This window comes from Coregonus clupeaformis, chromosome 23 (assembly GCF_020615455.1).
Source record: "Coregonus clupeaformis isolate EN_2021a chromosome 23, ASM2061545v1, whole genome shotgun sequence".
NCBI lineage: Eukaryota > Metazoa > Chordata > Actinopteri > Salmoniformes > Salmonidae > Coregonus > Coregonus clupeaformis.
In genome coordinates this window covers 31,171,595-31,186,253 of record NC_059214.1, presented here as the reverse complement: position 1 = coordinate 31,186,253, position 14,659 = coordinate 31,171,595, and the positions used below count along the sequence as shown (strand labels likewise).

The following is a 14,659-nucleotide window of genomic DNA, read 5'->3' as shown; positions in this document are numbered from 1 at the left end:
GCCTAAGTGCTCAGTGATTGGTTGTTTAGACACAGATATCAGCTGTATGGGGTACAGAGGAGCAGATGAGCAGATGAGCACTCAGTCAAAACACATTAGGCTCCCACAATGCTTTGTGCCGGTTCCAAGAGGATGTGCTGGTGCTCTGAATTAGACTGAACGCTGGGGAAGGACAATACAAATGGCCACAAAACAAGAACAAGAAAACTGCACTTGACTTTATACTGTACTATTTCATTTTTCTCTAGTTAACACGAGTAAGTATACATACGTTTTGTGATATTTTAGCACATGATTTTGCCAGTGTTTCTTGACTATACCACATACACTGTGTTTGACAATGTGCTCAGGATGTCAGACAGACTTCAAAGTAATAGACAGTTTATAATTGCCATCAATTTTTTCAGTTGGTATGTCTGGGTTGAGTTGATTTTGTGGTTGCTCTGAGGGATTGGAGGGCGGTGGGTGTGAGACTATGGGTAGCTTTATGTTGTTGACCTCAGTTTCATAACTAGTCACTAACAGTTGAGAGGAACTGAGAGAAGACGGGTGTGGGCTGTCAACTTTATTTGTGTGGGGGTGACAAGATACATTTGCATACTCACAATTGAATAACACATTTTAAATATAATATTCATGATCTAGGGTACAACCAAAAGCTTGAAATTGCAAATGCAATACATGTTATATGAAGTTAGATGGGTCTATTAACCAAACCACAAGAATGAAAATGACAACAAAAATAGCCTAGTTGCTATACATTTAAATGAGGAATGTCCACAATAAAGTATAGATTTCTATCATAAACATATCTCAGATAATATATGACTACTATTAGCATCCCTCTTTTGCAGTCTATGCACATCAAAAATCCACCTGTGTGCAAAGCACAAACGTGTTTCAGTCTCTTGGGCAATTGTTTGTGGGATGTAAGGTGGAAGGAAATTGTTCCACTCTTGTAAGAAACATCAATGAATGTGTTTTGGGACTTGCCTTGGGAGGCGTATCACTCACTACGCAGTATATTAACAAGTGCAGTGGGAGGTATGAGGCCAGGTTCACTATCGCTGGGAGGAGAGAGACGGGACACTCTCCCACTCAGTCGAAGCCAGATAGTGGAGAGCTCACGACCACCATCTCTCCCCATCTCTGACAAACCATAACATAACTGGACATCACTTCGCACTAGAGAAACTGTGCCATTTCATCGAAGAGGCCACAAGTAAGGGAATTTTTTTCTCAATTACAAGTAAGGTATTTTACACACATTTTAGTTTATTTCGCTAACCACTTGACAGGAGCATCTCCATAACAAGAGGCTGCGGACCAAAGAGCTGCACTCCTAAAATATCGGTTCCGTACACACCCGATTGAATATGACTCTTTTTTAATGACTTTTTTATGTTTACCCAAATGCCCAATACGCACGTTTTACGTTTTTAGCAAACACTGCATTTGGTAGGCTAATGGTGTATCATTGCAGCGGAGTTTTGGGTAACATATTAGGATAATGTGACTACTGGCCTCTGAAGTCCTCGAGTCCTTCTAGCCATAGAAAGAGCCATCCTCTTTCGCAGCGGGGCGCGGCGATTAGCTGTGCGCATTCGATATGGGCCGCCAGTTTACTACACCGAGCCCCCCTGGCATTTGATAAGGAATGTGGTTTGTTGTCACGGTAGATTTAAACCTGATTACAATGGGACTTAATTTAATGTGTACTCAGATAGGCTTCAGGAGCTTCAGATCGTGTGTAAAGCGGTCGTTCAACGAAATGAGTCCCTTTTGCGACCCATTAATAGTTTATTAAGTAGAAATTGTGCACCAATATTGCATTTTAAAAGCCTGTAATATTAAAGGTGAAGTGCCCTTTAATATTGATCACATGGACAATTCTATAAATCAGATTTATAATATGAACAGAGACTTTCCTAAGTGCAAAAATTGGCCCTTTGTGCAATCTATGTGACTTCTAGGAAGATTTGAACCCACTCAACCACAACATTGTGAACCACATCATTGTGAAGCCCTAGTAATTTTTTTGCTTTGTCAAAGTCATTTCTGAAGATTATTTATTTCATGCAGTTAATGATTCATTTAAACCTGTCCCTCATTTTGCAAGCTGGTCTCAGTGCATTCCGTATTATTCTGTATGTAAATCTGGACACTCCAATTAGTGTGATATGTTACTTTGGTATGGTTACATAAGACAGATGGTTACTTAAGGCAAAACAAAAGTAGGGTGGTTGGTCGGGTTGGATGGGTAGATGTATAACGCAAACGTCTAGTAACCCAAAAGTTGCGAGTTCGACTCTCATCACGGACAACTCCTAACCTTAACCCTAACCTTAACGCCTAGCTAACATTAGCGACCTAGCTAACGTTAGCCACCTAGCTAGAATTCGTAACATATCATACATTTAGCAAAGTCATAACATATTGTACGTTTTGCAAATTCGTAATATATTGTACGTTTGCAAATTCGTAACATATTCGTAACATCCTGTTATGTGAACTGAACTCTCGTTTTAATATGATGGAACTAACCCTTAAAATAAAATATCTAAAGGAACATTGAACATCTACTAGTCAAATGTAAAAGCAGGTGAACTGGTTCTACTCTTTTTGGCCTTTTTCTGGGGTTTTGTGGTGGAAAACTGAGCGGGTCGAGCATAACACGTTAACCCTGTTACCCATAGATAGACAGGCTAGAAATATTTGAACAATAAATAAATAAATAGTGAAGCTTGCATTCAATTACCACTCCCTGTTGCACACAACAAGCTTCCATTCCCCCTGTCACAAGGGGCGTGTTCACATAGCACCTTAGCCCAGGGCTAAGAGCCTCATCCGCCCTGGGCTAAGGGAGATTTTAGCCCGGGGCTAAGCAAGTGTTCACACTTGCACATTCTAATGTGGACTAGCACCAACCTTAGCCCTGAAGCAGGTGTCAAAATAGCCAGTGTGAAACGGGGTCAAGAATAACGCATAGAATGTTCAGTGTCCAATCACAAAAGCTGCACTTTCACTTAATTTGCACATGATTCCTGTGATGCGTTCTGCACGCTATTTTAATAAGTCAATGTATACTATTTCATCCTTCCATCTGAGGACAAAAACATAACAAAAAACAAAATACTTTCATCCATGCAAAACATTGGTTGCTATGGTTAACAAAAACGGTTGCTATGCAGGCTGGCTAATGTCTTCTCATTTATCTAGCCAACTGCTCCACAAACTATCCATGATTATAATATTGTTGCATGATTTCGCATAGGTCAGAAAAGTTCATGTCTCGTCCATGCACAGCATTCTCTGTACAGGGGTAACATCATATTTCAAAAGTGAAAAAAAAATTCGGAGGTCTGACAGGCAGACAGGAAGGTTTATACCAACCATCACTATTGGAAATAAAAGTCTAGAAGCAAGAGGAAATAATGTGTTAATAAATGTCTTATTGTTTATAACATTGGTCGCATGGCAGAGATAGAAAGTTGGTCGCATGTGTGTTTGTCTGTTATCCCAGGGCTTTGGAATACAAGTGTGAATCCTTAACCCAGGGCTAAAGCTTAGCCCCGGGTTAACAAATGCTTGTATGAACATAGGTTAAGCCTGGGGCTAAGAACAATGCAGTGGGAAAAGGCCTCAGGGGATTTATGAATTATTTAAGATGAAAACCTCAACCCTGTTACAGTCAACCCTGTTACTTTATTTGGAACTTAATAGGCACGTGCTATAGTCATTTTTTTATTTAATCTCTTGAGATGGGAAAACATGTTTTTTATGAAGTTGAACATGTGCTCTTTATGACAGAATGTTAAAATTAGGTGAAATAAAAATAAAAAAATTCCACCAAGTTACACTACCCATAAGGGACTCATTTCGTGGAATGACCCAAAGACAATTTAGTGTTTTATTCAACATAAATGTGTGTGTCTCACTGATGTAAATGTATTAGTTCCCTTGCCTATAAACAATTATTTTCTCATAAAATTATAAGACATTTATAAAATAATAATTGTGACACATGGATAATCTAATACCATAGCATAGTGCAAAGGTAAAAAATGTGATTCGATTTGAGGTGCTTGGGTACAAAAGGTTCCCAATATAGCAAATATATAACTACAAAGAGTTCCTCTTCCTCATCTCATTTCGTTCTGGCAGCTACACTATATATACAGTATGTGGACACCCCTTCAAATTAGTGGATTCGGCTATTTCAGCCACACCCGTTGCTGACAGGTGTATAAAATCGAACATACAGCCATGCAATCTCCATAGACAAACATTGACAATAGAATAGCCTTACTGAAGAGCTCAGTGACTTTCAACATGCCACCTTTCCAACAAGTCAGTTTGTCAAATTTCTGCCCTGCTAGAGCTGCCCCGGGTCAACTGTAAGTGCTGTTATTGTGAAGTGGAAACATCTAGGAGCAACAACGGCTCAGCCGCGAAGTGGTAGGCCACATAAGCTCATAGAACGGGACCGCTGAGTGCTGAAGCTCATAGCGCGTAAAAATCGTATGTCCTCGGTTGCAACACTCACTACCGAGTTCCAATTTGCCTCTGGAAGCAACGTCAGCATAATACTTGTTCATCGGGAGCTTCATGAAATGGGTTTCCATCGCCGAGCAGCCGCACACAAGCCTAAGATCACCATGCACAATGCTAAGCGTCGGCTGGAGTGGTGTAAAGCTCGCCGCCATTGGACTCTGGAGCAGTGGAAACGCGTTCTCTGGAGTGATGAATCACGCTTCACCATCTGGCAGTCCAAAGGACGAATCTGGGTTTGGCGGATGCCAGGAGAACACTACCTGCATAGTGCCAACTGTAAAGTTTGGTGGAGGAGGAATAATGGTATGGGGCTCTTTTTCATGGTTCGGGCTAGTCCCCTTAGTTCCAGTGAAGGGAAATCTTAATGCTACAGCATACAATTACATTCTAGACGATTCTGTGCATCCAACTTTGTGCCAACAGTTTGGGGAAGGCCCTTTCCTCTTTCAGCATGACAATGCCCCCAGTGCACAAAGCGAGGTCCATACAGAAATGGTTTGTCGAGATCGGTGTGGAAGAACTTGACTGGCCTGTACAGAGCCCTGACCTCAACCCCATCGAACACCTTTGGGATGTATATGGAATGCTGACTGCGAGCCAGGCCTAATCGTCCAACATCAGTGCCTGACCTCAATAATGCTCTTGTGGCTGAATGGAAGCAAGTCCCTGCAGCAATGTTCCAACATCTAGTGGAAAGCCTTTCCAGAAGAGTGGAGGCTGTTATAGCAGCAAAGGGGGTACCAACTCCATATTAATGCCCATGATTTTGGAATGAGATGTTCGACGAGCAGGTGTCCACATACTTTTGTCATGTAGTGTACAGTTGAAATCGGAAGTTTACATACACTTAGGTTGGAGTCATTAAAACTCGTTTTTCAACCACTCCACAAATTTCTTGTTAACAAACTATAGTTTTGGCAAGTCGGTTAGGACATCTACTTTGTGCATGACACAAGTAATTTTTCCAACAATTGTTTACAGACAGATTATTTCACTTATAATTCACTGTATCACAATTCCAGTGGACATACACTAGGTTGACTGTGCCTTTAAACAGCTTGGAAAATTCCAGAAAATTATGTCATGGCTTTAGAAGCTTCTGATAGGCTAATTGACATCATTTGAGTCAATTGGATGTGTACCTGTGGATGTATTTCAAGGCCTACCTTCAAACTGAGTGCCTCTTTGCTTGGGCCTCAGTGGCGATCACAAAGCCCTGACCTCAATCCTATAGAACATTTGTGGGCAGAACTGAAAAAGCGTGTGCGAGCAAGGAGGCCTGCAAACCTGACTCAGTTACACCAGCTCTGTCAGGAAGAATGGGCCAAAATTCACCCAACTTAATGTGGGAAGCTTGTGGAAGGCTACCCAAAACGTTTGACCCAAGTTAAACAATGTAAAGGCAATGCTACCAAATACAAATTGAGTGTATGTAAACTTCTGACCCACTGGGAATGTGATGAAAGAAATAAAAGCTGAAATAAATAATTCTCTCTACTATTATTCTGACATTTCACATTCTTAAAATAAAGTGGTGATCCTAACTGACCTAAAACAGGGAATTTTTATTAGGATTAAATGTCAGGAATTGTGAAAAACAGAGTTTAAATGTATTTGGCTAAGGTGTATGTACATTTCCGACTTCAACTGTATATGGACGTTTGTGGGCCCTCCCGTGATCCCTCTCCTTTGAGTCCTTTCTTTTACAACACAAAAGCCTAAACCAACAGGGAAGAACTCTTCCAGCAAGAGAGAGCATCAATCTTTTATTGTCACTCCTGCAGCATTCCCTGATCTTGGGTTAACACAGGAAAACAGCTTTCATTGCTCCCTTTTTGTCTTGTATTGGAATGCATAATCTGCCCTGCATGCTGCTTGCCTAATGTGTAACCAGATGGGGAATTATCAGCGATAATAAGATAGAGCAGCCCTCACAGTGGTTCCAAATATAATAATATAATGCTCAAGTTCATAAATACTGGCTCTGAGCAGGGCATAAAATTAACTTTAAAAAAGAATCTACCAGCCACAGAGTTTTTACCAGCCAAAATATTGTTTTCCGGCTAAAATTACACAAACAAAACACAAAAGTGATGTGCATGCTTTGTAATGTTTCTAGAACAAGAATTGTGTTACTATTAAGAAGTGATTTGGTATATTGTTTAATTTCATTTTTTTGTGGCCTTTTAACCAAAATATCACAGATGAGACCAACATGTTCACCTGCCCCTTTAAGGGCGGGAGGTTACTGTGGTAGCGCGACTTGAGTCATGTTTGTCCCTGAGAGATTGAGTCTGACTAGAGGCGTTGTCTTCTCTTCCCTAGCAGTTGAACCTCAAACATAGAAAAACAACCTAGCTTGTAAACAAAAAAATGTACATAGCCAAGAAACACAAGGACACAATCTCACTTCTGTAGAGTTTTGTTTCAATTAAATTAGACCAACTGTTATGCCTGTGCACAGCGCTTCTAAAAATGTATCTTTCAATCAGCTCTTCACGTCCGTATAGCCGCCAGCCAGGCAGTTGTAGGGCGAGGTGGAATAGGCTATATTGGATTCGTAGTTCTTTGATTTTGTGCGATTAATTTACCAGCTGTAAAACAAAACAGGCAGAAATACTTTGAAAACAGGTACTGCAGCATTTCTTTGACTATAAATGTGATCATACTTGACTGTTTTTATTCACAAATGTGAGTGAAATGCTCGTACTGTGGAGCCCTCACAGACATCTCACTCGCCAATGCTACTATCTACCCGCATGTGGCAGATTTTAATTTTAGGCCCTGCTGGCTCTCATGTTAGGTAGTCTATCTATGTTGTAACCAGCTCGGCCTCATTGGGTGTTTGGAGTGTGGTGAAACTGGTGGTTTGTGAGCTGAATATTCCCCTGTTGCTTTGGGGGCAGATGAGAGCGAGACTGGAAGGGAGGAGAAAGCGCAAGAGAACAGTGTGCAGCTGCTGTTGTCTGTGTGTGTGTGTCTATGTGAGTGTGTGTGTGTTTGTGTTTGTGTGTTTGCGAATGCCTGCATTATAGCGGTGTGTCAGTGTGTGTGAGTATAGGCTATGCTACAGTATATGTGTAAGTATGTCTGTCGGAGCTAGAAACACAAGGATTTCGCTACACCCGCAATAACATCTGCTAAACATGTGTATGTGACCAATAACATTTGATTTGATTTGATTTTGATAGAGTATGTGATGTGTGTGTGTGTGTGAGAGAGAAGGCTATGCTATAGTATATGTGTCAGTGAAAGAGTATGGAATGTGTGTGACAGAGACAGAAGGCTATGCTACAGTATATGTGTCAGTGAAAGAGTATGTAATGTGTGTGACAGAGAGAGAATAGCAGTGTCCCAAGGTGTTATATCAAGTGAAACATGTAAGGTGTGTGTGTATGTGCATATGTTATCAATTGGGCTGAGTGTGAAGGGGATAATGGATCAGAGAGATGTGAGGTGAGCTGGCATCTCAGGTGTTTACCATATAATAGAGGTGAATTACAGGAACACTTAAGAATGAGGGCCTGAGTTAGAATACAACATGGCTCTATTAGGGAGAATGACAATACTACTATAGTAAAGGGCAAGAGGTTGTGTGCCAGAGGTGAAGGGGTTAAGTGCCAAATAGCAATGAAAGGGGCTATCGATTGAATAGCGCCATGATCGCTGAAAGAATGAGCTGAAACCAGAGACAGCCCTAACACAACACACACATGCCCAGATATGTGTACTAACACACTCAGTCACAGATAGGCCCTCCCTTCTCCACTGTTAACATGGTCTCCTGTGGAATCGCAGACAGTTTGGCGTGGGCGATGTGGTATTCCACGGTCACACTCTCTCACACAGCTCACACACACACAGCTGCTCTAAGCGGTCACGTTTCAATGCACTTTAACGCGCTGTGTCACCCAGCGGCGCTGACTGTCTTTGACCGTGGCTGGACCTTGTCTAAAGCGGTTAAACCCCCTGGTAACCCAGTGTTTTCCACAAGCACATGGAGTAGCCAGCCAAATAGAAAAAGTAGCCTGGGAGGCCCACCCACTGGGGAGCCAGGCCCAGCCAATCAGAATGAGTTTTTCCCCAAAAAAGGGCTTTATTACAGACAGAAATACTCCTCAGTTTCATCAGCTGTCCGGGTGGCTGGTCTCAGACGATCCCGCAGGTGAAGAAGCCGGATGTGGAGGTCCTGGGCTGGCGTGGTTAAACGTGGTCTGCAGTTGTGAGGCCGGTTGGACGTACTGCCGAATTCTCTAAAACGACATTGGAGGCAGCTTATGGTAGAGAAATTAACATTAAATTATCTAGCAACATTTCTGGTGGACATTCCTGCAGTCAGCATGCCTATTGCACGCTCCACACATCTGTTGCATTGTGTTGTGCTGAGGAGTATATCTGTCTGTAATAAAGCCCTTTTGTGGGGAAAAACTCATTCGGATTGGCTGGGCCTGGCTGCCAAGTAGGTGGGCCAATGCCCTCCCAGGCCCACCAATGGCTGCACCCCTGCCCAGTCATGTGAAATCCATATATTAGGGCCTAATTTATTTATTTCAATTGACTGATTTCCTTATATTGAACTGTAACTCAGTGAAATCTTTGAAATTGTTGCATGTTGCGTTTACATTTTTGTGCAGTATGGAGATGTGTGCCAATCAGGAGGAAAAGGAGAGGTTATATCACTCATGGCTCCTTCATGTTTAGGGTTTGACCTTCAACCCCTCACCTCCCACCCGTCATGTTGTGACTGTCAGGGGAAGAGAGACATCATACCAGAGTGTAAGAGGACCAATCATAATCAGACATACAGAGAGGTCAGAGGTTGTGCTGTGAACCGGCATCCATAAAATATTGAGCAGTGTGTGTGTGTTGTGTGCGTGCGTGTGTGTAATTGTTCATGATGCATGTTGCATCATGTGCATGCATGAGTGTGTAAGATCCCTTTGCGTGTGTGTGTGTACTGTATATGATTAGTCTTAGATGTTTTCAGATTACGTAGTTGTGGTTATGATGGAGCTGTCCTTTGATCCTCTTGCGATGACAGCTCTTCTCTCTCCTTTCCTCACTCTCTTTCTGGAGGTGCAGGGGCTAATGTTTCCCTTGTAATGAGCACGAAAAGGGGGGAAATGATTTAAAGCGGCATTAGGTTTCTCATCCCGACTGACGCTGGATCTGGGAATGCCAGGAAAGTTGAGAAAATACACAATGTTTGGGTTCCAGATCCCACTTCCTCACATTTAATCTGGCTGTTGTGTATTTGTGACTAATGGAAACATAGCTGGTGCTGCACTCTGACTGGACGACAAAAGAAAGCGTTGGCAGTCATTCCTCAATCATCCCAAAATAACAGAGCCATTATAAATTAATAAAGCATTGTTTTAAAAGTTAACTACATATAGATTTTTTTCGGATCTGGTGGTGTACCATAAAAAGCTATGTGTGTTTTTCTGGGTTCATTTCATTTGGGTGCTTATTAGATCTCATAACATACCGTAGAAGGCAGGGGCTCTGTGAATAATTGTATTGCTTTTCTGACCTCACTCTGCCCCAGGAACGGAGTGAGGTCAGGACTGATGGGTTGAGGTCTTGTTAATAAAAAGTCAAGGGAACTCAGGGCAGCGCTCTCTAAATATAGTTCAAACATTTACTGTGACGTGTCAAACAGACATACAGTGAGGGAAAAAAGTATTTGATCCCCTGCTGATTTTGTACGTTTGCCCACTGACAAAGACATGAGCAGTCTATAATTTTAATGGTAGGTTTATTTGAACAGTGAGAGACAGAATAACAACAAAAAAATCCAGAAAAACGCATGTCAAAAATGTTATAAATTGATTTGCATTTTAATGAGGGAAATAAGTATTTGACCCCTCTGCAAAACATTACTTAGTACTTGGTGGCAAAACCCTTGTTGGTAATCACAGAGGTCAGACGTTTCTTGTAGTTGGCCACCAGGTTTGCACACATCTCAGGAGGGATTTTGTCCCACTCCTCTTTGCAGATCTTCTCCAAGTCATTAAGGTTTCGAGCCTGACGTTTGGCAACTCGAACCTTCAGCTCCCTCCACATATTTTCTATGGGATTAAGGTCTGGAGACTGGCTAGGCCACTCTAGGACCTTAATGTACTTCTTCTTGAGCCTCTCCTTTGTTGCCTTGGCCGTGTGTTTTGGGTCATTGTCATGCTGGAATACCCATCCCGACCCATTTTCAATGCCCTGGCTGAGGGAAGGAGGTTCTCACCCAAAATTTGACGGTACATGGCGCCGTCCATGGTCCCTTTGATGCGGTGAAGTTGTCCTGTCCCCTTAGCAGAAAAACACCCCCAAAGAATAATGTTTCCACCTCCATGTTTGACGGTGGGGATGGTGTTCTTGGGGTCATAGGCAGCATTCCTCCTCCTCCAAACACGGCGAGTTGAGTTGATGCCAAAGAGCTCGATTTTGGTCTCATCTGACCACAACACTTTCACCCAGTTCTCCTCTGAATCATTCAGATGTTCATTGGCAAACTTCAGATGGCCCTGTATATGTGCTTTCTTGAGCAGGGGGACCTTGCGGGCGCTGCAGGATTTCAGTCCTTTATGGCGTAGTGTGTTACCAATTGTTTTCTTGGTGACTATGGTCCCCGCTACACAATCCTCCTGTGTAGTTCTGGGCTGATTCCACGAAGTGAGATCTTGCATGGAGCCCCAGGCCGAGGGAGATTGACAGTTATTTTGTGTTTATTCCATGTGTGAATAATCGCACTAACTGTTGTCACCTTCTCACCAAGCTGCTTGGCGATGGTCTTGTAGCCCACTCCAGCCTTGTGTAGGTCTACAATCTTGTCCCTGACATCCTTGGAGAGCTCTTTGGTCTTGGCCATGGTGGAGAGTTTGGAATCTGATTGATTGATTGCTTCTGTGGACAGGTGTCTTTTATACCGGTAACAAACTGAGATTAGGAGCACTCCCTTTAAGAGTGTGCTCCTAATCTCAGCTCGTTACCTGTATAAAAGACACCTTGGAGCCAGAAATCTTTCTGATTGAGAGGGGGTCAAATACTAATTTCCCTCATTAAAATGCAAATCAATTTCTAACATTTTTGACATGTGTTTTTCTGGATTATTTTGTTGTTATTCTGTCTCTCACTGTTCAAATAAACCTACCATTAAACTTATAGACTGATAATTTCTTTGTTAGTGTGCAAACGTACAAAATCAGCAGGGGATCAAATACTTTTTTCCCTCACTGTATTGAGAGACATGTGTGTTGATCTTTAGTTCCAAACAGACAGATTGAGATCAGGACTCATGGGCTGCTTTCTTCTTGTCTCTACAGATCCCAGATCAGTGAGCTGTGCGTGATCGTTCCCAGCAAACGGCAGAAGGATGAACAGCTTCGATCTGGATGAGCTGTTCGACACGTGGGAGGACCTGAACCTCACAGGCCTGTTGGAGAATGGGACGCGCGTGGAGGTGGGTGGCTGTCCCACGGCCTTCGACCGCAGCGCTCTGCTCTACTCCATGTGCATCCTCTACGTCTTCATCTTCCTGGTCGGTTTGGCTGCCAACGGCCTCGTCCTCTGGATCAACATCCGCACCCAGTGCACCACCTCCGGCTCCTCCCCTTGCCACGAGACGCACCTCTACATCGCCCACCTGGCGGCGGCTGACCTGTGCGTGTGCGTCACGCTGCCCGTGTGGGTGAGCTCCCTGGCACAGCACGGCCACTGGCCCTTCGGCGAGTTGGCGTGTAAGCTCACACACCTGCTCTTCTCCGTTAACCTCTTCAGTTCCATCTTCTTCCTGGCCTGCATGAGCGTCGACCGCTACCTGAGCGTGAAGCGGCCGGCCGACAGTGAGGATGGGGGCCGGCGCCGGAAGCTGATTCGCCACGGCGTGTGCGTGGGGGTGTGGCTCCTGGCTCTGGTGGCTTCCCTGCCGGACACGTACTTCCTGCGGGCGGTGAGGTCATCACACGGGGATGTAGTGCTGTGCAGGCCGGTGTACCCAGAGGAACACCCCATGGAGTGGATGGTAGGGGTCCAGCTGAGCTTCATCCTGCTTGGTTTCACCATCCCCTTCCCTGTCATCGCTCTGGCCTACGCCCTCCTGGCCAAAGCACTCTCCTCCTCCTCCTCCTCCTCCTCCTCCTTTTCCTCCTCGGCAGTGGAGCAGGAGCGTCGTGTGAGCCGCAGGGTGATCCTAGCCTACATCGTGGTGTTCTTCGCCTGCTGGGGGCCCTACCATGGGGTGCTCCTGGCCGATGCCCTCTCCCTGCTGGGCCTGGTTCCTCTTAGCTGTGGGGTGGAGAACGCCCTCTACGTGGCCATGCACCTCACCCAGTGTCTGTCCCTGCTCCACTGCTGCTTCAACCCCATCCTCTACAACTTCATCAACAGGAACTACCGCTACGACCTGATGAAGGCCTTCATCTTTAAGTACTCCACACGTACAGGCCTGGCCAGGCTCATAGAACAGACCCATGTCTCTGAGACAGAGTACTCTGCCGTCGCCGTGGAGAACACACCACAGATCTGAGACTGAACTCTAACACTCTGGAACTCAAAAACACATCAAGGACATTTAGAACATAGTCTAGATCAGTGTTCACCAACCGGTTGATCGCGATCGACTGGTCCATCTCCTAGGCATTCCTAGTCGATCGCCAAACATTTCTGTAAAAAGCCCAATGATAAAGCCTTGCGTTCCTATTTGTTTCGCGCTGTTTGCGGTAGGTGCACTTCATTCAGCTACCCTGCGCGCCGGGTAGTCAAAGTGTTCCCATTTTGAACCATTTCATGTGTCTGAAAGTACAAACTCTGTCTACCCGGCGGGCCTGGAGAGCAAATCAAGTACACATATAGGCCTACCGCTGGCCAATCAGATACACTATATATACAGTATGTGGACACCCCTTCAAATTAGTAGATTCGGCTATTTCAGCCACACCCGTTGCTGACAGGTGTATAAAATTGAGCACACAGCCATGCAATGTCCATAGACAAACATTGGCAGTAGAATGGCCTTACTGAAGAGTTCAGTGACTTCAACGTGGCACTGTCATAGGATGCCACCTTTCCAACAAGTCAGTTTGTCAAATTTCTGCCTTGCTAGAGCTGCCCCAGTCAACTGTAAGTGCTGTTATAGTGAAGTGGAAACGTCTAGGAGCAACAACGGCTCAGCCGCGAAGTGGTAGGCCACTCAAGCTCACGGAACGGGACCGCTGAAGCGCGTAGCGCATAATATAAATTGTCTGTCCTAGCATTGCCTGTATTTTAGGTGCAGCAGTGATTGTTTATAGAGTTGACCCAATGGCTGCATAATTGTTTTAATTGCTAGAGGTGTGTGTGTGTGTGTGTGTGCGTACGCAGTGTGTGGACCTTAAAGTCTACTTTGTAAATAGTTAGAAGGGCATTGAAATTCATATATTATCATGAGATTGTTATTGTTCAACTTTAGATATATTTTTGTACATATTATAACATATTTATGGTATGCTTCAACTTTCCAATTTTGCATTTTCTATGTAGTTTTCTTAATCGTTGTGTTGTGGATTCAGAAGTCCATGTCAGTAATGTCTATGTGTTCATAAAGCTGCCTCATTGTAAATAAGAGTCCCTTGCTCTGTGACACCAGTCCTGCTGTCTACTTCAATCTCATAATACTTTGAACCATCTCCCTTTCCTCACCTCCCTCCTTCTGTGACCCCTGACCTAGAATGACTAGAGGTCCAGGACCTGAGGTCTCAGCAAATGTTGAGTTCTCAGAACCGTGATAATTTAAGGAGAGGAGACAAGGAAATGAAGCTAGGTAGGAGTGTTGACACAGCCTCAATATCTCTATCACCACATATAGCATAGCTGTAACCATACAGTACATTATGGCTAATATTAGCATTAGAGATAATAGTGTGACATGTGTGCTTCATATGGCATCAGGGACACTGCATCAGCACACATACCACACCACAGCACAGGCAGTGAGGGCTTTATGACCAATAACCAAACACAGCTTTACTGCATCCATGTGTAGGCAGCCACAGCCACAATGCTGGACAGATGTTTATAAATGCTGAAGACTATCAACACGAAAAGAGGAACTACATTCTGAATCTTTTATTGGGAT

The 14,659-nt window shown here is 43.9% G+C and overlaps 1 protein-coding gene across 2 annotated transcripts; it reads left to right on the top strand.

The window, feature by feature from the left end:
* Positions 1-1,076: 1,076 nt before the first annotated feature.
* On the top strand, positions 1,077-13,464 carry LOC121536283 (atypical chemokine receptor 3-like). 2 transcript variants are annotated; one of them, XM_041843550.1, is made up of 2 exons: positions 1,077-1,222; positions 11,871-13,464. In XM_041843550.1, exon 2 carries the CDS (start codon positions 11,921-11,923, stop codon positions 13,070-13,072), a length of 1,152 nt encoding a protein of 383 aa, XP_041699484.1. In that variant the 5' UTR covers positions 1,077-1,222; positions 11,871-11,920; the 3' UTR covers positions 13,073-13,464. The 2 variants fall into 2 exon arrangements, with proteins under 2 accessions (XP_041699484.1, XP_041699485.1); XM_041843551.1 differs by having other exon boundaries at positions 1,077-1,249.
* The last annotated feature ends 1,195 nt before the right edge of the window (positions 13,465-14,659 follow it).

What these genes read in the sequence shown, in the direction of transcription:
- LOC121536283 (XM_041843550.1), top strand. Translation starts at nt 11,921, where the DNA reads ATGAACAGCTTCGATCTGGATGAGCTGTTCGACACGTGGGAGGACCTG.